This window comes from Macaca fascicularis, chromosome 19 (genome assembly GCF_037993035.2).
Source record: "Macaca fascicularis isolate 582-1 chromosome 19, T2T-MFA8v1.1".
NCBI classification, from domain to species: Eukaryota; Metazoa; Chordata; class Mammalia; order Primates; family Cercopithecidae; genus Macaca; species Macaca fascicularis.
In genome coordinates this window covers 53,779,116-53,805,777 of record NC_088393.1, presented here as the reverse complement: position 1 = coordinate 53,805,777, position 26,662 = coordinate 53,779,116, and the positions used below count along the sequence as shown (strand labels likewise).

Sequence of the window (26,662 nt, the reverse complement as noted above, 5' to 3'; positions counted from 1 at the left end):
CGGGCGTGGTGGGGCGCGCCTGTAGTCCTAACTACTCGAGAGACTGAGGCAAGAGAATCATTGAACCCAGGAGGTGGAGGTTGAATAAGCTCCAGCCTGGGCGACAGAGCAAGACTGTCTCAATAAATAAATAAATAAATGAAAAAAAATAAAATAATTGCCCGCCCCCCTTTTTTTTTTGTAGAGACGAGGGTCTCACTTTTTTGCCCAGGCTGGTCTTGAACTCCTGGACTAAATCCAGTCTCCTGGCTGAGATTATAAGCGTGAGCCACCGCAGCCAGCCTGGAAAATACGTCTTAAGGGGAGGTGATCTAACGATCTAGTCAAGAGTAGAAGCCCTGAAATCCAATATATTTCAGTTCAAATCGTTTTCTTGGCTGTGTTGCCAGCGACAAGAGGCTTAATCTCTTTCTGCCTTATAAATTTAGGATGGTAATTCTTACTAGGGTTGTCTGCAGGGTGTCTGGCATATGGTTCTGATGCAATAAATATTTACTGAACACATATTTACGCTGTTCTAGGTGCTTGAACAAGGTACACAATTATCTCTGCCCTCGTGGAGCTTCTTTTTTTTTTTTTTGAGACGTACTCTCGCTCTGTCCCACCCTGGCTGACGCGGACTCGGCTCACTGCAAGCTCCGCCTCCTGGGTTCACGCCATTCTCTTGCCTCAGCCTCTCTAGTAGCTGGGACTACAGGCGCCCACCACCCCGCCCGGCTAATTTTTTTTGTATTTTTAGTAGAGACGGGGTTTCACCGTGTTAGTCAAGATGGTCTTGATCTCCTGACTTCGCGATCCGCCCGCCTCCGCCTCCCAAAGTGCTGGGACTACAGGCGTGAGCCACCGCGCCCGGCCTTCTTCTTCTTCTTTTTTTTTTTTAAGAAACGGCAGGGTCTCATTCTGTCACCCAAACAGAGACGGCAGGGTCTCATTCTGTCGCCCAGGCTGAACTCCATGGCGGGCGGTGGTGTAACCCTAGCTAACTGCCTCGAACTCCTGGGCTCGAGCGATGTGGAGCTGCTATTCTGTGATGTGGACTAACTCCTAATGCATGGGACTTTCCTTCCTCCTAAGGCTTAATTTTCTCATTTGTAAATCAGGAGGTAAGAAGGGAGGGGATGGGCCTGGCGCAGTGGCTCATGCCTGTTAATCCCAGCACTTTGGGAGGCCGAGGAGGGTGGATCACGAGCTCAGGAGTTCAAGACCAGCCTGACCAACAGGGTGAAACTCCGTTTTTACAAAAAATACAAAAACTAGCCGGGCGTGGTGGCGGGCGCCTGTAATCCCAGCTACTCAGGAGGCTGAGGCAGGAGAATCGCTTGAACCCAGGAGGCGGAGGTTGCAGCGAGCTGATATTACGCCACTGCACTCCAGCCTGGGTGACAGAACAAGATTACGTCTCAAAAAAAAAAAAAAGAAAGAAAGAAAGAAAAAAAAAAAAAGAAAGAAAAAAAAAAAAAAGAAGGGGATGGATGGGAATGACTTTGGAAAAGCATAAGGAACTGTTAGCTATTGTGTTGATCGGTACAAATGAATCAATAAATGTGCTCTTCCCCGACTCTCCACCCCTCAGCAACACCCTATTGCAATACTCTCAATTCCCTTCCCAAGGGCCCCGGGTAAAAATGGAGCCCTCCTGGCTAGACTCCATCTCCCAGCGCGCCCCGCGGGGAAGCGCCCTGCGCTTGCGCTGCCAAGTCCTCTCCGGCTTTGTCTCCCGGGAGTTCGAGTCGTTCTTTTCCTCCGCCCGCCTAATTTGCTTCCCACCCCACCTCCACGCTTGACCGTGCTGCCTTCTGGGGTATGTAGTCCGTGGCTGCCCGGACTTCAATTCCCAGCGGGCTTCGGGACGAGAACCCGGAAGGGGAGGCTGGAGAGGAGCGAGTAGGGGAAACCCGCGTAGCTGAGGGAGATGCAGCGCGCGGCGATGGTGAGAGCCCAGGCGAGGGCCGGGGGCGCTGGAGAGTCGGGACGGGGGTTCGGGACCGGGTGACGAGGGGGAAGAGGCAGGGGCGAAAGAAGGGGCTGGGCGAGGGGAGATTGCCTGGGGGAGGGGATTGGGAGGAATGGGAGCCGGAGGTAGTAGTAAAAGAATGGTGGCTTGGGGAGGGGTCTTGGAGGTGGGGTGGGAGTGGAGCTTTGGAATTGATTGTAAAGGGGCTCAGAGCTGGGGAAGTGGGCCCCGAGTTGGAGACGGGGCTGGACGTCCAGGTAGAGGCCCTGAAGGTGTCGATTTCGATAGGGGGTTAACCTGTGGCGAGGGTATGAGGATCACGGTTAGGATGAGTGAGGGGGTCTGGAAGCTCCAAGGGACAGGCGAACGGTGGACGCGATGGGATGGGGCCTCTGGATCGGATTGGGGGCAGGAAGGCAAGTTGAAGAGGTGGGAGGGAGAAATCAGTGGTAGGAGAGTGTGGGTTCAGGCTCCAGGACTGAGGGTGGGGTGAGGAGCGTGAAATTAGGGGCGTGGATGTAGTGATAATTTCCCTAGTCCCGCCAGAGACTCCCGGTGAGCTGGACAGGCACAGAACTGTAGGATAATATGGCCAGAAAGGGCCATCCAGACAGGCTTTGCACCCTCACTTCCCCAGTGGAATTTAGAAGAGTGTAGTGGTTTATCCCTATGAGAAGTACAGCATTCACATCCCCTATTCTCCCACCCCTTTGTGCCATGGACAAATCTGTGAGCCTTAGTGCCCTTATCTGTAGTATGGGAACGGCAAGCATGCCTCTGAGAACAGGGTTAAAGGGAGTCATTAAAATCGTTACTATTAATGGGAGATCTGGGCTGTGAAGTTTCAGTCTCAGAGCTGTTGGTGGGAAGTTCTCCGCCCCCGGAATGTGACTGGGTTACAGGTGCTAATGGATTTCCTCCTTTCCAGTCCAGTCCCAGAGGGCGTTTTCTCAAAAGCTGGCACTGATCTGGGCACACACCCCAGCTCAGAAGCATGTAGGGGTTCCCTACTGTGGATTACAGTTAACGCTTATTGTTTTACAAAATGCCTGGCCCTGTCCTTAGCTGTTTGTATGCATTAACTCATTTAATTCTGATAACACCCCTGAGGGGTAGGTGCTGTTATTTTCTCCATTTTACAGAAAGGAAACAGAAGTGCAGAGAAATTAAGCAACTTTCCCAAGGCTATCCAGCATTAATTGCTAGACTCAGGATTCCGATCTTGGCAGCCTGGCTCAGAATCTGTGCTTTCAGCACTATAATTTAGTCCCCTCTCCATACTGAAATATACAATGTGATGAGTAGAGACAGAGAACAAAGCAGTCTAGAATATTAGTTCTGCCATTTACTTGCTATATGACCTTAGGCAACTCTTTTATATTCATTTATTTATTTAGAGACAGAGTCTACCTCTGTCACCAGTGGTATCTTGGCTCACCAGGAGCCTCTGCCTCCTGGGTTCAAGCGATTCTCCTGCCTCAGCCTCCTTGAGTAGCTGGGATTACAGGCTCATGCCACTATGCCTGGCTAATTTTTGCATTTTTAGTAGAAACGGGGCTTCGCCAGTTGGCCAGGCTGGTCTTGAACTCCTGACCTCAAGCCATCCACCCGCTCCGGCCCCCCAGAGTGCTAGGATTGTAGGCATGAGCCACCGTGCCCGGCCTATTTTTATTTTTTAAATTTTAATTATTATTTTTTTTAGACAGATTTTCGCTCTTGTTGCCCAGGCTGGAGTGCAATGGCGCGATCTCGGCTCACTGCAACCTCCGCTTCCCGGGTTCAAGCGATTCTCCTCCCTCAGCCTCCTGAGTAGCTGGGATTACAGGCATGCGCCACCATGCCTGGCAAATTTTTGTAGTTTTAGTAGAGACATGGTTTCAGCATGTTGGTCAGGCTGGTCTCAAACTCCCGGCCTCAGGTGATCCACCTGCCTCCCAAAGTGCTGGGATTAACAGGCGTGAGTCACCGCACCTGGCCCTATTTTTATTTTTATGGGTTTTCTGTTCATTTGTTTTGAGGCGGAGTTTAGTTCTTGTTGCCCAGGCGGAGTGCAATGGTGAGATCTCGGCTCACCCCAACCTGCGCCTCCTGGGTGCTTTGGTTTTCTCGCCTCAGCTTCCCAAGTAGCTGAGATTGCAGGCATGCGCCACCACATCTGATTAATTTTGTATAGTTAGTAGAGACAGGGTTTCTCCATGTTGGTCAGGCTGGTCTCGAACTCCCAACCTCAGGTATCTGCCTGCCCCAGCCTCCCAAAGTGCTGGGATGACAGGCGTGAGCCACCGCGCCCAGCCTTTTTATTTTTTATTTTTTTAATTTTTTTTGAGATGGAGTCTCGCACTCTTACCCAGGCTGGAGTGCAGTGGCGCAATATTGGCTCACTGCAAGCTCTGCCTCCCGGGTTCATGCCATTCTCCTGCCTCAGCCTCCTGAGTAGCTGGGACCACAGGCACCCACCACCACACCCGGCTAATTTTTTTTGTATTTTTAGTAGAGACAGGGTTTCACTGTGTTAGCCAGGATGGTCTCGATCTCCTGACCTTGTGATCTGCCCGCCTCGGCCTCCCAAAGTGCTGGGATTACAGGCGTTTCCTGTGAGCCACCATGCCTGGCCTGCCTTTTTATTTTTTTAAAGACAGGGTCTCGCTCTGTTGCCTAGACGGGCCGGAATGCAATGGTGCAATCATGACTCACTGCAGCCCCAACCTCCTGGGCTCAGGCAGTCCTCCCACCTCAGCCTCTCAAGTAGCTGGGACTAATTTTTTATTATGCACGGCTAATTTTGTATTTTTATTTTTGTAGAGACGCGGGTCTTACTATGTTGCCCAGGCTGGTCTCAAATTCCTGGGCTTAAGGGGTCTTCCTGTTTCAACCTCCAAAAGTGTTGGGATTGCAGGCATGAGCCACCACGCCTGGCCCTGGGCAAGTCTTTTGGGTTCTTCTCACCTATAAAATGGGATCAGTAACCCTAGGAAGGTGAGAGGTTCGGGAAGATAATGCAGTATAGTGGAACTTACTTTGTGAGCCCTTACTCCAATACTTATTGAAGGGCTCAGTACATGTGAGTTGTTATTTTTGAATGTTAGCGGGAAAGAGAAGGCGGTAGAGAGGAACCGAGAGGGAAGATGTCAGGCTGTCTCCTTTCTCTCTTATGTTGTCACCATATCCCTGCCCTCCACCCCTGGGCTCCTAAATCCAATTATGACTTCTGGAGATGGTGCTTACAAACTCAATCTGTGGGCCCGGCATGGTGGCTCATGCCTGTAATCCCAACCTGTTGGGAGGCCAACACAGGCAGATGGCCTGAGGCCAAGAGTTCAATCGAGACCAGCCTGGCCAACATAGCAAAACCCCGTCTCCATTAGCCGGGCGTGATGGCGGACGCCTGTAGTCCCAGCTACTCAGGAGGCTGAGTCAGGAGAATCTATTGAATCCAGAAGGTGGAGGTTGCGTTGAGCCAAGATTGTGCCACTGCACTCCAGCCTGGGCGAAAGAGTGACTCTGTCTCAAAAAAAAAGAAAAAAGAAACTCAGTGTATCCCCATTCCCATTCCTGTCCTCGCCAATTACCTAGTCTGGCCTTACTCCAGGTGTTTCAGTGAAGAGGAAATATTTCTAACTAGGTTTTTCCTGTTGTTGTTGTTGTTAGTTTGCTTTTGTTCATTTAACTTTTGGGTCATTAAGGCCTCACTGGGCAGTTTGACAACTTTGTAAATTCACCTTAAAACAGTTTGGTTTATTTATTGTGAGCTTTCTGGGCTTAATTCAGTGACTGTGATAGTAAGCTTATGGTTGAAAACATTGGCTTCAGAGAGGCCCAGGCTCAAATTCCTGCTTCTGTTGCTGTGTGTCCTTAGCCAAGCTGCATTACCACTCTGGGCCTCAGTTTACTTTTCCTTTTTTTTTTTTTTTTTTTGAGACAGAGTCTCACTCTTGTCCAGGCTGGAGTGCAGTGGCATGATCTTGGCTCACTGCAATCTCCAACTCCTGGGTTCAAATGATTCTTCTGCCTCACCCTCCCGCGTAGCTGAGATTACAGGCTTGTGTCACCACGTCTGGCTAATTTTGGTATTTTTAGTAGAGATGGGGTTTCACCATCTTGGCCAGGCTGGTCTCGAACTCCTGACCTCAGGTGATCCACCCGCCTCGACTTCCCTAAGTGCTGGGATTATAGGCATGAGCCACTGCTCCGACCTCTTTTTCTGTTTTGTTTTGAGCCAGTGTCTCACTTTGTTGCCCTGACTGGCATGCAGGGGCGTGATCTTGGCTCACTGCAACTTCCACCTCCCAGGATCAAGGGATCCTCTCACCTCAGCCTCCTGAGTAGCTGGTACTACAAGTGTGTGCCACCACGCCTGCCTAATTTTTGTAGAGTCAGCGTTTCACCACGTTGCCCAGGCTGATCTTGAACTCCTGACCTCAAGTGATCCACCCACCTTGGCCTCCCAACGTGCTGGGGTTACAGGCATGAGCCCCAGTGCCCAGCTGGCCTCAGTATTCTCATGTAAAAATGGGACCACATTTAAACTCTGAGCTTCTTGTAAGGAGTTGATGTGGTAACTGATGAGGTGGCATATATAAAATGCCTGGGGTATATTATGCTCTCATTAAGTGTGAGGTTTTTTTTTTTTTTTTTTTTTTTTGAGACTCCATCTTGCTTTGTCACCCAGACTGGAGTGCAGTCGTGCGATCTCAGCTCACTGCAAGCTTCGCCACCCGGGTTCATGCCATTCTCCTGTCTCAGCCGCCCGAGTAGCTGGGACCACAGGCGCCCGCCACCACGCCTGGCTAAGTTTTTTGTATTTTTTAGTAGAGACGGGATTTCACCGTGTTAGCCAGGATGGTCTCGATCTCCTGACCTTGTCATCCGCCCGTCTTGGCCTCCCAAAGTGCTGGGATTACAGGCGTGAGCCACCGCGCCCGGCCTAAGTGTGAGGTCTTTATGATTTTTATTCTTTCAAGAAAAGATATTGAGGCTGGGCAAGGTGGCTCATGCCTATAATCTCAGCACTTTGGGAGGCCAAGGTGGGAGGCTGGGATTAACAGGGTGGCAGGATTAGTAGAACTCAGGAGTTTGAGACCAGCCTGGGCAACACAGGGAAAATTCATCTCTACAAACAAAAAAATTTTTTTTTTTTTTTTTAAAGACAGTCTTGCTTTGTTGCCCAGGCTGGAGTGCAGTGGCACGATCTCAGCTCACTGCAACCTCCGTCTCTCGGATTCAAGCAGTTCTCCTGCTTCAGCCTCCCAAGTAGCTGGGATTACAGGTGTGCACCTGCATGCCCTGCTAACTTTTGTCTTTTTAGTTGAGACGAGATTTCATCGTGTTGGCCAGGCTGGTGCCAAACTCCTAGCCTCAAGTGATTTACCCATCTCAACCTTCCAAAGTGCTAGAATTACAGGCATGAGCCACCTTGCCTGGCCATTTTTTTTTTTAGACAGTCTCGCTCTGTCGCCCAGGCTGGAGTGCGGTGGTGCGATCTCAGCTCACCACAGCCTCAACTTCCTGGGCTCAAGTGATCCTCTCACGTCAGCCTCCTGACTAGCTGGGACTACAACTGCATGCCACCATACATAGCTAATTTTTGGATCTTTTTTGTAGAGACGGAGTCTCACTACATTGCCCAGGCTCGTCTTGAACTCCTAGGCTCAAATGATCCGCCTGTCTTGGCCCTCCAAAGTGTTGAAATTACAGGCATAAGCCACTGCACCCAGCCTCAAATAATTTTTTTTTAAAAATTAGGCTTGATGGCATGAGCCTATAGTTCCAGCACCTCTGGAGGCTGAGGTGGGAGGATCACTTGGGCCCAGGAGGTGGAAGCTGCAGTGAGCTCTGATTGTCCCATGAACTATAGCCTGGGTGACAGAGCGAGACTATCTCAAAAAAAAAAAAAAAAAAAAAAAATCAAAGCAACAAAAGAAAAAGTAAAACAAAGAGAAAAATGGACTTTGGAGTCAGAGTGCCCAGCTTTGAATCTGGAAAATGGGGGTTCATTCCTTAGGTAGTCCGTGTGTTTGTTTATTTATTTTTATTTAATTTTTTGAGACAAAGTCTGGCTCTGTTGCCCAGGCTGGAGTACAGTGGTACAATCTCAACTCACTGCAACCTTTACCTCCTGGGCTCAAGCCTTCCTCCCACCTCAGCCTTCCAGGTAGCTGGGACTGCAGGCGTGCACCACCATGCCCAGTTAATTTTTTTTTAATTTTTTGTAGAGACAGGGTTTTACTGTGTTGCCTAGGCTGGTCCTGAACAACGAGACTCAAGCTGTCGACCTGCCCAAACTGCTGGGATTACAGGCGTGAGCCACCACATCTGGCCTACAAGTGTTTTAGTTATGTATTTATTTGTTCATTTATTTTTTGAGACAGGGTCTGGCTCTGTTGACTGGGCTGGAATGCAGTGGCACTATCTTGGCTCACTGTGACTTCCACCTTCTGGGCTTAAGCCATCCTCTCACCTCAGCCTTCAAAATAGCTAGCACTACAGGGGCATGCCATCACACCTGGCTAATTTTTGTAGAGATAAAAAATACATCCTGCCAAGGCTGGTCTCAATCTCCTGAGCTCAAGTGATCCACCGGCTGCAGCCTTCCAAAGTGCTAGAATTATAGGGTTGAGCCACCGAGCCCAACCTATTTATTTAGAGACAGAACCTTTCTCTGTCGCCCAGGCTGGAGTACAGTGGTGCAATGACAGCTTACTGCAGCCTCAACCTCCTGGCCTCAAGTGATCCTCCTGCCTCTGCCTCAGCCTCCAGAGTAGCTGGGACTGCAGGTGCTTGCCACCATGCCCGGCTAATTAAAAAAAATTTTTTTTGGCCGGGTGCGGTAGCTCACACCTGTGATACCAGCACTTTGGGAGGCCGACGTGGGCAGATCTCTTGGGGTCAGGAGCTTGAGACCATCCTGGCCAACATGGTGAAACCCCATCTCTACTAAAAAAACAAAAATTAGCCGGGCACGGTGGCATGCCCTTGTAGTCCCAGCTACTCGGGAGGCTGAGGCACAAGAATAGCTTGAACCCAGGAGGTGGAGGTTGCGGTGAGCTGAGATCGCACCACTGCAGTCCAGCCTGGGTGACGAACAGGTTTCCGTCTCCAAGAAAACTAAAAAAAAAAAAATTTTTTTTGTAGAGACAGGGTCTTGCTATATTGCCCAGGCTGGTCTCAAACTCCTGGACTCAAGTGATCCTTCCACCTTGGCCTCCCAAAGTGCTGGGATTACAGGCATGAGCCACAGAGCCCAGCCCACAAGTGTTAATAGAGCACTTACCATGTGCCACCGTCTGTATTGGGTGCAGACTCGACCCTGCCATTGGGGAACTCGCTGTTGTCATAATGGTAGGGAAGTTCTGCAGGTATGCGGGCATTTGGGCTCATTTTCAAGTTTGAGTTTCCCTATTCCTGGTTCATTTTCAGTCCCTTATGTCAGCTTTGCCTGCTTGTCACTGCTTTCACGGATTTTTTAACATTCTGTCTCCGGCCCTCATTGAATTATCCGCAGACCTATTGGTTTGGGAAAAAGTTTCCAGTCCCTCACTTGTCCCCAATCCTATGTGTCACCTCTGTCCACCCTGGGGTGATCTGACACTTTTTTGTTTTCCATTGCCTTCATTTGTTTGTCTTACAGCATTTGTCTGCTTTCCAAGTTGTTTTGCCTTTTCTTAAAATCTTAAATTTGTTTTCAGCCTGTGCTTGTCTGAAGCTTACTCATACAAAATGGTATTTTTACCATCTTTATTTCAAAACCTGTGACATGTACTAGGAAACGAAGAAGAAAATTGTATTTTTTACCACGTTTAATGGTGTATTTCTAACTGCTATGGTAAAACTGTCTTACTCCTAAAAGCACAAGTTTTCTTTTTTCTTCTTCTTTTTTTTTTTTTTTTTTTGAGACGGAGTCTCGCTCTGTTGCCCAGGCTGGAGTGCAGTGGCGCAATCTCGGCTCACTGCATGCTCCGCCTCCTGGGTTCATGCCATTCTCCTGCCTCAGCCTTCCTAGTAGCTGAGACTATAGGCGCCTGCCACCACGCCCGGCTAATTTTTTGTATTTTTAGTAGAGACGGGGTTTCACCGTGTTAGCCAAGATGGTCTCGATCTCCTGACCTTGTGATCTGCCCGCCTCAGCCTCCCAAAGTGCTGGGATTACAGGTGTGAGCCACTGCGCCCGGCCCTAAAAGCACAAGTTTTCTAAACGGTTTGGTTCGTGGCACCTGCTTGGTGATGCCATCCCTGACCCCTTGATTTATTATTTATTTATTTATTTATTGAGACAGAGTCTCACTCTTTCTCCCAGGCTGGAGTACAGTGGTACCATCAGGGCTCACTGCAGCCTCAACCTCCCGGGCTCAAGCAATCCTCCTGCCTCAGCCCCCTAAGTAGCTGGGATTACAGGCATGTGCCACCTCAACCAGCTAGTACTTTTTGTTTGTTTGTTTGTTTTTGACATTTTAGTACAGTTAGACTCTCACTATGTTGCCCAGGCTGGTCTCCAACTCCTAAGCTCAAGCAGTCCTCCTGCCTTCACCTCCCAAAGTGCTAGGATTGCAGGCCTGAGCCACTGTGCCCAGCTTTTTTTTTTTTTTTTTTAAAGATAAAGATGAGTTCTTGCCATGTTGCCCAGGCTGGTCTCGAACTCCTGGGCTCAAGTGATCCATCCTCCTCAGCCTACCAAAGTGCTATGATTACAGGCATGTGCCACCACGCCTAGCCCCCTTGATTTAGAATCATAACCTCACCCTTCCAAATTCTCCTGACCCTTTTTTTTTTTTTTTTTGAGATGGAGTCTCCTCCTCTGTTGCCCTGGGTGGAGGGCAATGGCGTGACCTTAGCTCACTGCAACTTCCGCCTCCTGGGTTCAAGCAATTCTTCTGCTTCAGCCTCCCAAGTAGCTGGGATTACAGGCATGCGCCACCACGCCTGGCTAATTTTATTTTATTTTTATTTTTATTTTTATTTTTTTTTGAGACGGAGTCTCATGCTGTTGCCCAGGCTGGAGTGCAGTGGCGCGATCTCGGCTCACTGCAAGCTCCGCCTCCCGGGTTCCCGCCATTCTCCTGCCTCAGCCTCCTGAGTAGCTGGGACTACAGGCGCCCGCCACCGCGCCCGGCTAATTTTTTGTATTTTTAGTAGAGACGGGGTTTCACTGTGTTCTCGATCTCCTGACCTTGTGATCCGCCCGCCTCGGCCTCCCAAAGTGCTGGGATTACAGGCTTGAGCCACCGCGCCCGGCCAACCTGGCTAATTTTTTTGTTTGTTTGTTGTTTTGTTTTTGAGACGGAGTTTTGCTCTTGTTGCCCAGGCTAGAGTGCAGTGGTGTGATCTCGGCTCACTGCAACCTCCATCTCCCAGGTTCAAGAGATGATTCTCCTGCCTCAGCCTCCCAAGTACCTGGGATTACAGGCATGTGCCACCACGCCCAGCTAATTTTGTATTTTTAGTAGAGATGGGGTTTTGCCATGTTGGTTGGGCTAGTCTCAAACTCCTGACCTTAGGTAGTCCACCTGCCTGAGCATCCTAAAGTGCTGGGATTACAGGAGTGAACCACCGTGCCCAGCCCTGACCCTCCTCTTTTGCTATATTTGTTTCCTCATAACGCTGGCCACCATGATGCTTACTATGTATTTGTTGTCTCCTTTTCCAATTAAGTTTTTTGTTTGTTTATTTTTGAGACTGGGTCTCGTTCTTTCGCCCAGGCCAGAGTACAGCGTCACAGTCTCTGCACTCATTGCAACCTCTGCCTCCCAGGCTCAAGCAATCCTTCCACCTCAGCCCCCTGAGTAGCAGGGACTACAGCATGAGCCACCACGCCTAGCTAATTTTTATTTTTGTGTGTGACTCTTTAGGATCACTTTAACTTCAGAATGGGAAATAAAGAGGGAAGTAGTCTTTGGCTCAGTTAGTGATTTTCAAAGTCTTTTTTTTTTTTGAGACGGAGTTTCGCTCTTGTTGGCCAAGCTGGAGTACAATGGCGCGATCTCGGCTCACTGCAACCTCTGCCTCCCAGGTTCAAGCGATTCTCCTGCCTCAGCCTTCCCAAGTAGCTGGGACTACAGGCATGTGCCACCATGCCCGGCTAATTTTGTATTTTTAGTAGAGATGGGGTTTCTCCATGTTGGTCAGGCGGGTCTCGAACTCCCGACCTGTGATCCGACCACCTCGGCCTCCCAAAGTGCTGGGATTACAGGTGTGAGCCACCATGCCCGGCCTCAAAGGCTTTATTAGCTTCCCTTTTTATCTTTGTTTTGTCTTTAAGAGACAGGGTCAGCCGGCACAGTGACTCACGCCTGTAATCCCCAGTACTTTGGGAGGCTGAGGTGGGCAGATCACCTGAGGTCAGGAGTTTGAGACCAGCCTGGCCAACATGGTGAAACCCCATCTCTACTAAAACTACAAAAAAAAAAAAAAAAAAAAAAAAATTTGCCGGGTGTGGTGGCGAGAGCCTGTAATCCCAGCTATTCAGGAGGCTGAGGCAGGAGAATCGCTTGAATCCAGGAGGCAGAAGTTGCAGTGAGCCGAGATTGTGCCATTGCACTGCAGCCTGGGCAACAAGAGTGAAACTCCATCTTATTAAAAAAAAAAAAAAAAAAAAAGAGCGAGAGAGACAGAGTCTCACTCTGTGGCCCAGGCTGGAGTGCAGTGGTGCAGTCATAGCTCACTGCTGCCTCGCCCTCCTGGGCTAAACTGACCCTCCCACTTCAGCCTCCCGGGTAGCTGGGCCTACAGGCGTGCACCACCGCGCTCAGCTAATTTTGTTTATTTTTTGTAGATAAGGTTTCACCATGTTGCAGGGACTGGTCCCAAGCTCCTAGGCTCAAGTGATCTGCCTGCCTCAGCCTCCCAAAGTGCTAGGATTACAGTTGTGAGCCACTTTTTTGCTTTAATTTTATCTCTTTTTTTGTTTTCAAATAAATTTTTAAGAAGAATTAGTTGGGGCTGGGCGCGGTGGCTCATGCTTGTAATCCCAGCACTTTGGGAGGCCGAGGCAGGCGGATCACGAGGTCAGGAGATGGAGACCATCCTGACTAACACAGTGAAACCCAGTCTGTACTTAAAATACAAAAAATTAGCCGGGCACGGTGGCGGGCGCCTGTAGTCCCAGCTACTTGGGAGGCTGACACGGGAGAATGGCGTGAACCCGGGAGGTGGAGCTTGCAGTAAGCCGAGATTGCACCACTGTACTCCAGCCTGGGCAACAGAGCCAGACTCTATCTCAAAAAAAAAAAAAAAAAAAAAAAGTGGGCTGGGTGTGGTGACTCACGCTTGTGATCCCAGCACCTTGGGAGGCTGAGGTCGGCAAATCGCTTGAGGTCAGGATGAGACCAGCCTGGCCAACATGGTGAAACTTCATCTCTACTAAAAATACAAAAAATTAGTTGGGCATAGTGGCAGGCGCCTATAATCCCTGCTACTCAGGAGGCTGAGGCAGGAGAATCACTTGAATCTGGGAGGTGGAGGTTGCAGTGAGCCGGGATTGTGCCACTGCACTCTAGACTGGGCTACAGAGGAAGACTCCATCTCAAAAAAATAAATAATTAAAAATGAAAACTGAAAGTGAAGGGTGTGGGTGGTGACTCATGACTTAATCCCAGCACTCTGGGGGGCCAGGGCAGAAGGATCGCTTGAGCCTGGGAGATCAAGACCAGCCTGGGAAACAAAGTGAGACCATATCACTAAAATAATTTTTTAAATTGGCTGAGCATGGTGACATGAGCCTGTAGTTCCAGCTACTCAGGAGGCTGAGACAGGAAGATCCGTTGGGCCCAGGAGTGTGAGGCTGCAATGAGGTATGATCATACACTGCACTCCAGCCTGGGCAACAGAGGCAGGCCCTGTCTCTAAGTAAATAAATGAATCAAACACTTGTGGATTACTTAAGGAATGAACCCTCATTTTCCACAGGAGGAAACTGATGTCCAACGGGATCAAGTGACTTACCCTAGGTCACACAGCTGATGAGAGATAAAGCCAGGACTCAAAGCTGGGCACTGGCTCCAGAGCTGTGTTCAATACATTTTTCGTTTTGTTTTCGTTTTGTTTTGTTTTTTTGTTTGAGATGATCTCACTCTGTCACCCAGGCTGAAGTGCAGTGGTGCTGTCACAGCTCAATACAGCTTCAACCTCCTCAGCCGCCAAGCCCAACTAATTATTATTATTTTTTTTTGTAGACGTAGTCTCACTCTGTCACCCAGGCTAGAGTGCAGTGGTGCAATCTCAGCTCATTGCAGCCTCCGCCTCCTGGGTTCAAGCAATTCTTCTGCCTCCAGCTCGTGAGTAGCTGGGATTATAGGAGCCCGCCATCACATTACAGGCGTGAGCCACCGCGCCCAGCCAGGATGATTGTAGTTTAGACCTTGAGCTCTAGAGTCAGCTGATCTTTGATTCTAAGTTCTGACTTGGTTTGGTTGCTCCTGCCTATAGTCCCAGCACTTGGGGAGGTCAGGGTGGAGGACTGCTTGAGCTCAAGAGTTCAAGACTGGCCTAGGCAACATACTGAGACCTCATCTGTACAAAAAAATGTAAAAATTAGCTGGGCGTGGTGGTACACACCTGTGGTGTCAGCTCCTCAAAAGGCTGGGATAGGCTAGGCACGGTGGCTCACATCTGTAATCCTAGCACTTTGGGAGGCTGAGACAGGTCAGGAGTTCAAGACCAGCCTGACCAACATGGTGAAACCCTGTCTCTACTAAAAATACAAATATTAGGCCGGGCACAGTGGCTCACACCTGTAATCTCAACACTTTGGGAGGCCAAGGTGAGTGGATCATCTGAGGTCAGGAGTTCGAGACCAGCCTGGCCAACATGGTGAAACCCCATCTCTACTAAAAATAAAAAAAATTAGGCGAGGCCTGGTGGCTCATGCCTGTAATCTCAGCACTTTGGGAGGCCAAGGCAGGCGGATCACGAGGTCAGGAGATCAAGACCATCCTGGCTAACATGGTGAAACCCCATCTCTACTAAAAATACAAAAATTAGCCTGGTCTGGTGGCGGGCGCCTGTAGTCCCAACTACTTGGGAGGCTGAGGCAGGAGAATGGCGTGAACCTGGGAGGCGGAGCTTGCAGTGAGCCAAGATAGGGCCACTGCACTTTAGCCTGGGCGACAAAGCGAGACTCCGTCTCTAAATAAATAAATAAATAATAAATTAAAAAATAAAACAATTAGCTGGACATGATGGCACATGCCTGTAGTCCCAGCTACTTGGGAGGCTGAGGCAAACAAATCGCTTGAACCGGGAGGCAGAGGTTGTAGTGATTGCAGTGAGCTGAGATCGCACCATTGCACTCCAGCCTGGGCAACAGAGCAAGAGTCCGTCTAAAAAAAAATAAAAAAGAGGGCAGCTGAGATGGGAGGATCACTTGAGTCCAGGAGATTGAGGCCGCGATGAGGCGAGATTGTACTCCAGCCTGGGTGACAGTGAGACCGTCTCAGAAAACAACAAAAAACAAAACACACTCACAAAAAGAGTTCTGCCACAAAGCTCTAAATGAGGGCAATTACTTAGCCATTCTCTGCCTCAGTTTCCTAATCTTTAACACGAAATTAAAAATAGGAGATAGAGGCTGGGTGCGGTGGCTCACGCCTATAATCCCAGCACTTTGGGAGGCTGAGGTGGGCGGATCACGAGGTCAGGAGATCGAGACCATCCTGGCTAACATGGTGAAATCCCATCTCTACTAAAAATGGAAAACTTTAGCCTGGCATGGTGGCACGCGCCTGTAGTCCCAGCTACTCGGGAGGCTGAGGCAGGAGAATAGGTTGAACGTGGGAGGCGGAGGTTGCAGTGAGCTGAGCTGAGACTGCGCCCCTGCACTCCAACCTGGGCGACAGAGCGAGACTCTCTCAAAAAAAAAAAAAAAAGAGATGGAAGAATCAAACAAGTTCATATTTGTAGAGTGCTCGAGTATTTGTAGAGTGCTCAAGTATTGACTGCTGTTGTGATGATCATTTTCTAATATATTCATGTTGGTTCTGACTGTTTATTTGGATGTCTGACCCCTTTCCCATGAGCCATTCATGGGGAGCTCAGTGTCACCTGTGTGTTCCAGCACCCAACAATGGCCAGCATGCAGGACCACAGTGAATGTCAGGGACAAGTTTTTGTAAATGCTCCACTTATGCTAGGGATGTAAATATGTGGATTATTTAGTTGTTGAGGGCATTTGACCAAGGGTGTAAATTGCGTGGTTCAGGTCCTTACTAATTTTCCCAAGCAGTCTTTTCTTAGAAATATGTTAAGGTTTCCCATATCAGTTGTGGATTTAACAAACTTTCCCTTGTCATTTTGTAAGTTTATGGCTGTCATGTGTAGAGATGGTCGTTTTTTGCTTTATCTATTTGGAGGCCATAGTATTTGGATCATGTATGTTGAGAACTTTTGTGTATAATGGGCCACTTCTACCTCCCTCCCCCAGCCCTAGGTACTTATGTAGAGAAATAAATAATGGGTCATTTTGTTTTGTCATCATCCATTGCTTTTGTCAATTTTTTATTTTATTTATTTATTTTTAATTTAATTTAGGACAGTCTCATGCTGTCACCCAGAGTGGAGTGCAATGGCCCCGATCTCAGCTCACTGCATCCTCTACCTTCTGGGCTCAAGGAATCCTCCCACATCAGCCTCCTGAGTACCTGGGACTACAGGCACGTGCTACTACACCCTGCCAATTTGTGTATATTTTGTAGCAATGGGGTTTCACCATGTTGCCCAGGCTGGTCACAGACTCCTGAGCTCACGGGATCTTCCCACCTCAGCCTCCCAAAAGTGCTGGGATTACAGGTATGAGCCACTGCACCTGGCCAAGTTTGTTTTTTTTTTTTTTTTAAGGGGTAATGTTACTCCTCTACTTGTCTCTTGGTTCGTGTTTTCCCAGCCAGTTTTTTGCCATCTTTTGATTTTCCATATTTTTGGTTCACAGTGTTTTACAATGAATAGATTTTCATGGAGTAGTTACTGAAGGCTGACCTAGTGTAGGGCCTTATGCTGGGCTCAGTGTGGGGGGAGTTAGAAGATCCTGCCTCAGGCCCTTCTCCCCTTCCTGCCCCAACCTCCACAGGAGGATCATAGTTGGGGAGAGAGACCCACCCAAGACGATGACCCAGAGTGGCCAGGGAAGAGGGAACCCAGAGGTCCTCTCTGGGCAGGTGGGTGATTTCCAGGAAGGGAGTTGGGGAAGGCCTCTCCATTAAAACTGCATTTGAACACAGACCTGAATGCAGTAAGGAATTGAGCCTTGCAGAGCGTGAATGTATTGCTGTTGGTGGGAACAGCAAATGCAGAGACCAGGGAAGGCAAGAGCCGGGTGACTGTGAGGAATAGATAGCAATGAGCCCACCGCATGGACGCCCTGGGTGAAGCCTGACCTGGCCTAGGGGGATTGGGGGTGTCAGCTTCCTGGAGGAGGGGTGGTCAAGCTGAAACCCCAGGGAATATATAGTGAAACAGTAGGGCACAGTGACTAGGAAATCAGATTCCCTGGCTTCATATCCCTGCTCCAGCTCACACCCCAGCTCTGTGACCTTGTGGTCAGGAGACCTGCCCTGCGTGTTTCTTCATCCATACCATGGAAACGATCACTGCTACCGGGGATCAGATGGGGCCTGAGTATTCTATGTATGCCAGATCAGGTGCCCACTAGGGTGCACTGGGGTATTGCCTGCGGGGCGGAGGAGTGGGGAGGGATGCCACTGGACAGGTGGGGTACCTGGGTGTTTTCCAGAGGGCACTGGAGAGCCATGGCAGGTTCTCACCAGGATAGGGACGGGTTCAGGTTTATAGGATTGTGCTTTAACAGGACTTTCCTGGCTGCTCTTTTGTATTAAGCGAGGCAGGCTTGGGGCGCCCGTTTGGAAAGGATGGACTGGCAGCTCTGAATGGCTACACGGCTTGAGCCTTGAATGCCAGGCCCAGAGGCTTGATTTCTGTTGCCGTGGGAACCTTCGAAGGGTTCTGTCCATTTGTTTTTCAGGGTGGGGCTATCCCAATGCCAAATTCCCCCCGCGGAAATCCTCAGCACCCCACCCCCCGCCCCTCATAGTTCCCAACTAAAGCTGGATACTCTGATCTCTCCGCCTGCTTCCTTCCGCCTTGGTGTTCTTAATCCCCGGGCTGCCTGGCCCTTTAAATCTCAATCGTCAATCAGGGCTTCTGTTCGAGGGAACGTGGTGTAATAAGCCTCCCCTGGAGTGCTGTGGCCTTTGCCCTGACCTTGTTCCGTTTAGCTGGACGTTGGGAGTTGTTCCACGCTCCCTTGCATCCGGCTGTGTCTACCCCACCACCCACTCCCGTCACCTCTCGCCTACTCCTCCCTATTTCGAAGTTGGGCCCCTTCGCCAAGGCCTGCCTTATATGGGCACGGCCCCGAATGGCGGCCGCTCATTGGCTGAGGGCGTCACGCGCGCGTCTGTCAACAAAGGGGCGGAGGGAAGCTAGTTGCTCCCCTGCCCGCGCGGTGGCCGGAGGGAAGGAGCGAGGGGGCTGGCCCTCTTACCTTTCGCGCGCATGCGTGTGGGCTGCAGCCTTCTCCCGCCGCCTGGGGGGGCTGCGGGTGAGGGCTCTTTGGGGGCGTGTATAGGTTTCGAGGGTCACCTGAGGGGTTTGGAAGGTTTCTTTGGCGGGGCGGTTACAAGATTTGGGGGTTCCCTTTGCATTGCAAAATGTTCTGGGGCTTGGGGAAGTTTTAACGTGGGTTCAAGGGATACTTTTGGGGTTCCTTTGCGCCTAAGGGGCACCTTGGAGTTTGGGTTCGTTTGTAATGCGGAAGGTTCGGTTGTGTTCTCGGGATCAGGTTCCCTTTGTGTTTTGGAGTGTTTGTTGGGCATAGGATTTGGGGAGCTCCGGGAGAGACGGAAGGAAAGAGCCCGAGAGTACCAGTTCTAGAGCTGGAATGTCTGGGCTTGCATCTTGACTTCCTACCTGTCTGAACCCGGACAGGAGATTTCATCTGTGTCTCATCGGGAACTAGGCATTGATAACACTACCTGCTTCCTAGGGACCGAGGAGGATTAGCAGGAATTGTTAGCGCAGTACCTAACAAGCTCGCAGCGAGTGTGCAGTAAGCACATGTCTGCTATTGTAACATTTGTGAGGTGTCTTTGGGTTGGTTTTTTTTTTTTTTTTTTGGCTTTGTGAAACATTTTTAAGGTTTAAGATTCATCTTAAAGTGTTAGGGAGCTTTTGTGTTTTCAAAGAGTTCGTCTGCTGTTGGAGGGCTTCTAGTGGAATTAGAAGATAATGGAGGAGGGTTGGGGGGAGTATAGGATTCCGGGAGAGTGGTTGTTTATGACATAGGTTGGGGAATTGCTGTGTTGGGATCTGTGAGAGATTGATTGAGATTCGGCCCTTCAGTACTGGCGAGGATATTTTTAGGTTCGGTGGTTTAAAGTAGTATTTGGAAGGTTTTCGATATTTGGGGGAGGACATTGAGATGCTGGAGGTAAGGTTGGAACTGATTAGGGGACTTGAGTGGGTGGCCAAGTTGTAGCAGGATGGCATCTGTAGAGACTGGGTTTTGCTGTGTTAGCCTGCCTCTCTGGGCAGTTGGATATACAGGTCAAGTACCGCTTACCTGAAAAGCTTGGGACCAAAAGTGTTTCGGATTTTGGATTTCTTCAGATTTCGAGTATTTGCATTATACTTACCAGTTGATATGCCAAGTCTGAAAATCTGAAATGCTCCAATGAGCATATCCTATCAGTGTCATCTTGGCACTCAAAAAGTTCTGAATTTGGGAGCATTTTGGATTTTCAGATTTGAGATACTCAACATGTATGTGAATTGGTGGTTGGTAAACAGCCATCTATATGTTTTGGAGGCTATGGAGTGATGTTTTTAACACTGAACTGAGATTACAGCAGGGACTGTAAGTATTTGAGGGGTAGGTGGGATTGGGGATTATGGAGGGGAGATAAAGATTCTTGACACGGGGTTTCTCTGTGTTTACTGGTACCTGTGAGTGCTCGGAGGCTGTCTGGATTTTGCTTTGTTTTGTTTACCTTTTTTTTTTTTTTTTTGAGACGGAATTTCGCTCTTGTCACTCAGGCTGGAGTGCAATGGCAAGATCTCAGCTCACCACAACGTCCGCCTCCCGGTTCAAGCTATTCTCCTGCTTCAGCCTCCTGAGTAGCTGGGACTACAGGCTCACACCACCGCTCCTGGCTAATTTTTGTATTTTTAGTAGAGATGGGGTTTTGCCATGTTAGTCAGGCTGATCTCGAATTCTGACCTCAGGTGATCCGCCTGCCTGGGCCTCCCGAAGTACTGGGATTACAGGTGTGAGCCACCGCGCCTGGCCTGGAATTGCTTGAATTTAGAGGGACAGTCTGTACTGCAGGAGTTGGCAAACTTTTTCCATAAAGAGCCAGATAATGGGTATTTTAAGCTTTGCAGGCCATGTGGTCTTTGTTCTGCTGTTCAGCTCTGCTGTTGAAGATGAAAGCATCCATAAACAAATGAGCATGTTTCAATAAAACTTTATTTACAAAGACAGCGAGCTGGATTTGGCTTCTGGGCCATAGTTTGCTGACCTCTCTGGCCTGTAGGCATGTGGAAGTTTCAAGGTTTAAAGGGTCATTTTGGTTTTGAGCTGTCTGGAGGGAGATGAGCCAGAGAAAGATTGAGGCATATGTTACTTAGTAGGTTCAAACTGCAATGAAAGTGATCATATCGGACTCATGTGCAAGATTGCCTCCAGATTAGATCACTCACATCAAGTCATTCCAAAATAAAATAGTCATTATTAACAGAGCCCTAAATTGAAGAGTCCAGAAACCAAGTTGAGAGCCTCTTTTTGCTCCGGACCCACTGGAATCTTAGCTATGTCACCCTTCCCCACTCTGAGCTTCTGTTTATCTGTGTGCGGCTTGAGGAGAAAGCTAGGCTAGAACAGCACCCCCCGCCCCGTTTTTTGTTTTTCTTTTTTTCTGAGATGGGTTCTCTCCCAGTCAACCAGGCTGGAATGCAGTGGCATGATCACAGCATCACAGCTCACTGCAGCCTGGGCCTCCTGGGCTCAAGTGATCCCCCCACCTCAGCCTCCCAAGTAGCTGGGACTACAGGTGCGCCCCACCCCCCCGGCTAATCTCTGTCTCTTTTTTGGTAGAGATGGGTTTTGCCCAGGCTGGTCTCAAACTCCTGGGCTCAAGCAATCTGCCCACCTCGGCCTCCCAAAGTGCTGAGATTACAGGCACAAGCCACCACACCTGGTTTTGCTCTCTCTTTTTTAGAGGGTCTCACTCTGTCACCTAGGTTGGAGTGCAGTGGTGCCATCATTGCTCCCTGCAGCCTGGAACTCCCAGGCTCTAGAACAGGCCCTCTTACTCCACAGGTCTATGGTTGTGCTTCAGGGAATTACCTGTACCGTCTTTTCAAGGGTGTGCATTTTTCTGTCTGAGGACACACAGCTTTAATAAATTCTCATTAAGCCCCGACTTGAAAAAAAAAGAAAAGCCGATTTCTTAAGTGCTTGTCTGAATCTGACCTCAGATTTTCTTCCGCCTCCCAGCCCATCTCGTTGCTCTCTCTCTGGGTTTAAGCAGCCATAGCTGTGGGTGGGGCTGGGAATTTCTGTCTTTTCAGGGACGAGCTACTGAGTGAGCAAATAGAAAAAGGACCTTGTCTGTCAGTGGTCCTTTCGCTTAAGTGTAAAAGTTATGGCAGTGTAAAGGCCTCTGGATTGTGGGCGAAGGCAGTTGGGCAGTGGGGTAGGATCTATGGGGTTGGAGCACGCTGCCAGTTAGGGTCCCACTCTGCAAGTTAAAAGGGTATCTCTCATCCCCTCTGCAACCCTTTGCTCACCTGAGCAAGGCAGTGGGACTAGAGTTCTTTTTTTTTTTTTTTGAGATGGAGTTTCGTACTTGTTGCCCAGGCTGGAGTGTAATGGCGCCATGTCGGCTCACTGCAACCTCCGCCTCCCAGATTCAAGCGATTCTCGTGCCTCGGCCTCCCGAGTAGCTGGGATTACAGGCGTGAACCATCACGCTCAGCACAGTTTTGTATTTTTAGTAGAGATGGGGTTTCACCACGTTGGCCAGGCTGGTCTCAAACTCCTGACCTCAGGTGATCTGCTTGCCTCAGCCTCCCAGAGTGCTGGGATTACAGGCGTGAGCCACCGCTTCTAGCCAGGAATAGAGTTTTGATGGTCTGGTTTGGTCTAAGGAGAGGTGGGGGTTGGGGTGGTCCTGGCAAGAAAGGCTGTCCCCCTAGCTCCCCAACCTCCTCTTCCTGTCTCCAGGTGGCATGTGGAGCCTCCCACCACCACCTAGGTCCTGAGATGTGGTGAAGCCCAGCCCGTCTGCCGTCATCCCCCAGCATGGACCGCGGAAGCCTCCTGCCCTTCCAGCTATGGTGCCCCCGGCCGTTTGGCACCTACTCACAGAACCAGCCGCGCCCGCCTTCTGCAGCCCTCAAGCCATCAGCCTGCCCTGAGCCTGGCGGCGGGGCCGAGCCAGACCATGGGCCTGCCCACTCAGAGAACACACCACCTGCCTTGGCCACCGAGGTCCCTGCCTCCCAGCCGGCTCCGCTCCTCTCAGCAGCAGCTGCTGGTGATGAGGGTCGAGTCCTCCTGGACACCTGGTATGTCATCAAGCCCGGGAATACAAAGGAGAAGGTGGCCTTCTTTGTGGCCCACCAGTGTGGTGGGGGCAGCCGGGCCAGCTCCATGAAGGTCAAGGGGCACTGGGGCAGTGATAGCTCCAAGGCCAAGCGGAGGAGGCGCTGTCTTGACCCCACCAAAGCTCCTCCTGACCCAGGGGGCCGGGAGGGCCTGGCTGCCTCTGAGGAGGGCCCTGCCTCAGCCGGTGAGGACGTGGACCTGCTCTCTGTGGCCGAGATGGTGGCCCTCGTGGAACAGCGGGCGGCCCTGGCCCTGCAGAGCTACCCACGACCGGCCACCCCAGCGCCTGTAGTTTTTGTGTCCGCGGAGCAGGGTGGACCGGCCAAGGGGGTGGGGTCTGAACGGCGGTCCGGTGGAGGGGACTGCAGCCGTGTAGCGGAGGCCGTGGCCCACTTTGAGGCGCAGAGAGACAGCCCTCCCACCAAGGGCCTCCGCAAGGAAGAGCGACCCGGGCCAGGCCCTGGGGAGGTGCGCATCGCCTTCCGCATCTCCAATGGCCGGGAGCCCCGTGCACCAGACAGCGGCCTGCCCACTGGGGGCGGGGGCAGGCCTGGTTGTGCCTACCCTGGCAGCCCAGGTCCTGGGGCCCGAGCCAAGGACAAGATCACATGTGACTTATACCAGCTCATCAGCCCCTCGCGGGATGCCCTCCCCAGCAACGTGGAGTTCCTGCTGGCCAGGGCGGATGAGGCCAGCGAGGGTGAGAGCCCGGCGCCCGCCAGGCCTGAGGACACTCCCCCGGCGCCCCCTCCGCCCCCTGCCCGGGACTGCGGAGCGTCAGGCTTCCACGTGGACGTGGTGGTGACGGGCGTGGTAGATGAGTGCATCTTCTTTGGCAAGGATGGCACCAAGAACGTGAAGGAGGAGACTGTGTGCCTGACGGTCAGCCCAGAGGAGCCGCCGCCTCCGGGCCAGCTCTTCTTTCTCCAGAACCGCGGGCCGGATGGGCCCCCGGAGCCACCCCCAGCAGACTCCCCGGCCTCCGCGCCCGGCCCAGACGATGCCGAGGGCACGGCGGACACCTCCCTGTGTCGCCTGTACCGGCACGTGTCGCACGACTTCCTAGAGATCCGCTTCAAGATTCAGCGGCTGCTGGAGCCGCGACAGTACATGCTGCTGCTGCCAGAGCACGTGCTGGTCAAGATCTTCAGCTTCCTGCCCACGCGCGCGCTGGCCGCCCTCAAGTGCACCTGCCACCACTTCAAGGGCATCATCGAGGCATTCGGCGTACGGGCCACAGACTCGCGCTGGAGCCGAGACCCGCTCTACCGCGATGACCCGTGCAAGCAGTGCCGCAAGAGATACGAGAAGGGCGACGTGTCGCTCTGCCGCTGGCACCCCAAGCCCTACCACCATGACCTGCCTTACGGACGTTCCTACTGGATGTGCTGCCGCCGAGCCGACCGCGAGACGCCCGGCTGCCGCCTGGGCCTCCACGATAACAACTGGGTGCTGCCCTGCAATGGGCCGGGCGGAGGCCGGGCAGGCCGGGAGGAGGGGAGGTGAAGCCGGGGGAGGGGAGGGGAGAGCCCACCACACCCACCCCTCCCCTCTCCCCTGGGAGCTGAGGGTCCGAACTGGGCCGCCTGCCCATTCCCCCACTCCAGACAGCATTGATCCCCCACTGGAACTGAGCTGGGGTTCAGCAGGGGTGACCCAGGAAGGCACTCTGCTTGATCCTGTTGATTTTCTACTCTTCAGAACCAGGGCCGTGGACCCTCTGAGAAGGGTGTTTTTTTTATCAGCATCTCACTTTATTCTCCATTCAGCCCCAACCCCCTTCCCTGCCACGCTCTCCACCCCAGGGACCCACCAGCAGGGAGCAGACGGCAGCTAATTTTGGTATCACGTAAGGGTTCCCCCATTCTGGCCCCCATCCTCTCCCTCGCCCCAATTCTTTCTTGCTGGAGCTGTTATTTCCCAAGAGGCTGCATCGCCCAACGTTGGCACCTCTCCTAACCTGCCACACCACCGCTCTCACCTCTCTAGGAATTGGGGGCTATCCGGTCACAGGTGGGAGCTGGCATTTTTTCATGACAGTTCGCCATTTCTGGATGGTTTGCCTATTAAAGAAGTGAGGGGAAAATAACTTTTCTCCTTAACCTCAAGCTACCAGTCTCTCCTCTTCCCCGTAGAGGAAGAGGGGGGCAAAAAAAAAAAAAAAAAAAAAAAAAACTGAAGTATAAAAATCCTCCTCGTCCCGTTATTATTTAAGCTACTGCCATCAACCCCACCCCCATGAAGCTGTGAAGCCCTTTGCCTCGCTTTTGACAGCGTGGGGGGGCCCCGTGGGCAGGGACTTCGGATTTGCATTTCTGGGTTGTTTTTCCTTCCACTCTGGGCTCTCATTCAGGCATTGGGGTCTCCTCACCCCAGCCACATGTTTCTTTAAGAATCCTTTGGTCAACCAAGACCTTGATTTTTCAGCCATTTTGGTCTGGGGTATTTTTGTTTGTTCTCTCTGTTTTTTGTTTTTTTCTTTCCATCATTGTGGTTCTGGAAGCTTCTAGCGTGTGGCATCTGACCAATTTTGAATTGGTCCTTTCTATAAAATCAATATTTATAAGGCTGTGCGCAGACTGGTTTGTGTGTTGTGAAGGGAGGGTTTGGGAAGAGAGGGGAGTTGTAGGCCTGTGCATGGGGGATGGAAAAAGTGGAGAGAGAAGGGATCCCTAGCCAAGTCCCTTAGTCTGAGATTATTTTTTACTCTTCTCATCTGTGTCGGTTTGGATTTGAAAAATCTCAAAATAGTAGAAGCTTGAACAAGATTTTTTTTTTTTTTTCTCCTTAGAGACAGGGTCTCATTCTGTCACCCAGGCTGGAGTGCAGTGGTGTGATCACAGCTCACTGCAGCAACCTCCTGGGCTCAAGGAAACCTCCCACCTCATCCTGCCAAGCAGCTGGTTTTCTACAGGTGTGCGCCACATACCGAGATAATTTTTAAATTTTTTTTGGTACAGATGGGGTCACTAAGTTGCCCAGGTTGGTCTCAAACTCCTGGGCTCAAGCAATCCTCCTTCCTCAGCCTTCCAAAGTGCTGGGATTACAGGAGTGAGCCACGGTGCCCAGCCAAGATTATTTTGCTTTTACTATCACCATTTTGCCGGAAGGGAGGCCCCCTTCCTCCCAGAAGCACTACACTAGGCTTCTATATACATCTCACCCGTCAGACTTAGCCACAGAAGGGCTGCACGAGAGTCTAGGAAATGCGGTCTTTTAGCTGGGTGCAATAGCCCAACAAAACACTCTTTAGAAATCCCTGTAATTACAGTTTTAAAATAGCCACTTATTTATTTATTTATTTATTTATTTAAGACAGTCTTGATCTGTCGCCCAGGCTGGGGTGCAGTGGTGCAATCTCGGCTCACTGCAACCTCCACCTCCCAGGCTCAAATGGTTCTCTTGCCTCAACCTCCTGAGTAGCTGGGATTACAGGTACTCGCCACGACACCCAGCTAATTTTTGTATTTTAGTAGAGACAGGGTTTCACCATGTTGTCTAGGCTGCTCTCGAACTCCTGGCCTCCAGTAATCCACTCGCCTCAGTTTCCCAAAGTGCTGGGATTACAGGGGTGAGCCACTGCGTCCAGCTGGGTATCTTAAATTTTCAGTTTAAAGAAAGGGAAAAATGGACATTGAGAGGCAGCTAAGTCTCTGACGTTCTTCTCAGGAAATCAGAATTTCCAGAGGACTAGGATACGTTATGGTAGTGATTCAATGCTTAGATTTTAGAATCAAAAAGACCCGGGTTTGAATCTTGTGGGGAGGGTGAGTTAGATTATTCGGACCTTCCTGTTGAGAACAACTGAAAATTTTAAAAAATCTCCTTAAAAGGATCAAATAGCCAATAAAATGCAGTAAGGACCCACCACGCCAAATAGTTAAGAGAATGATATGGGGGGCTCTGAGGCCACATTTGCTCTCAGGGTGTTTGCTGATGTGGACACACTGGGGTTTCCTACTTGGCAGCCTTACTGGAAGGATCAAGCAAAAGTCAAGACCAAAGCCGGCCCACGGTGAGCAACTGCAGGAACTGGGATCCCAGAGAACTACAAGCTCAGGTAAGGATGACCCGGAAGACTGCAGAGGTATTCAAGA

The 26,662-nt window shown here is 50.7% G+C and overlaps 2 protein-coding genes across 5 annotated transcripts in view; one reads left to right on the top strand and one right to left on the bottom strand.

The window, feature by feature from the left end:
• Positions 1–17,687, bottom strand: part of MEIOSIN (meiosis initiator) — a 58,628-nt gene extending 40,941 nt beyond the window's left edge. The window contains exon 1 of the mRNA XM_045379343.3: positions 17,655–17,687. Within this exon, the coding sequence (XP_045235278.2) occupies positions 17,655–17,687 (33 nt within the window). The remainder of the gene's footprint in view (positions 1–17,654) is intronic.
• FBXO46 (F-box protein 46) lies at positions 1,854–25,134 on the top strand. Of its 4 annotated transcripts, none has more exons than XM_074023917.1 (3): positions 1,854–1,930; positions 16,472–16,593; positions 22,182–25,134. In XM_074023917.1, the coding sequence occupies exon 3, from the start codon at positions 22,260–22,262 to the stop codon at positions 24,069–24,071; it is 1,812 nt and encodes a 603-aa protein (XP_073880018.1). In that variant the 5' UTR covers positions 1,854–1,930; positions 16,472–16,593; positions 22,182–22,259; the 3' UTR covers positions 24,072–25,134. The 4 variants fall into 4 exon arrangements, with proteins under 4 accessions (XP_073880018.1, XP_005589687.3, XP_073880016.1 ...); XM_074023918.1 differs by lacking the exons at positions 1,854–1,930; positions 16,472–16,593 and adding exons at positions 18,677–19,811; positions 19,966–20,221; XM_005589630.4 differs by lacking the exon at positions 16,472–16,593.
• Positions 25,135–26,662: the final 1,528 nt, after the last annotated feature.

What these genes read in the sequence shown, in the direction of transcription:
- FBXO46 (XM_005589630.4), top strand. Translation starts at nt 22,260, where the DNA reads ATGGACCGCGGAAGCCTCCTGCCCTTCCAGCTATGGTGCCCCCGGCCG.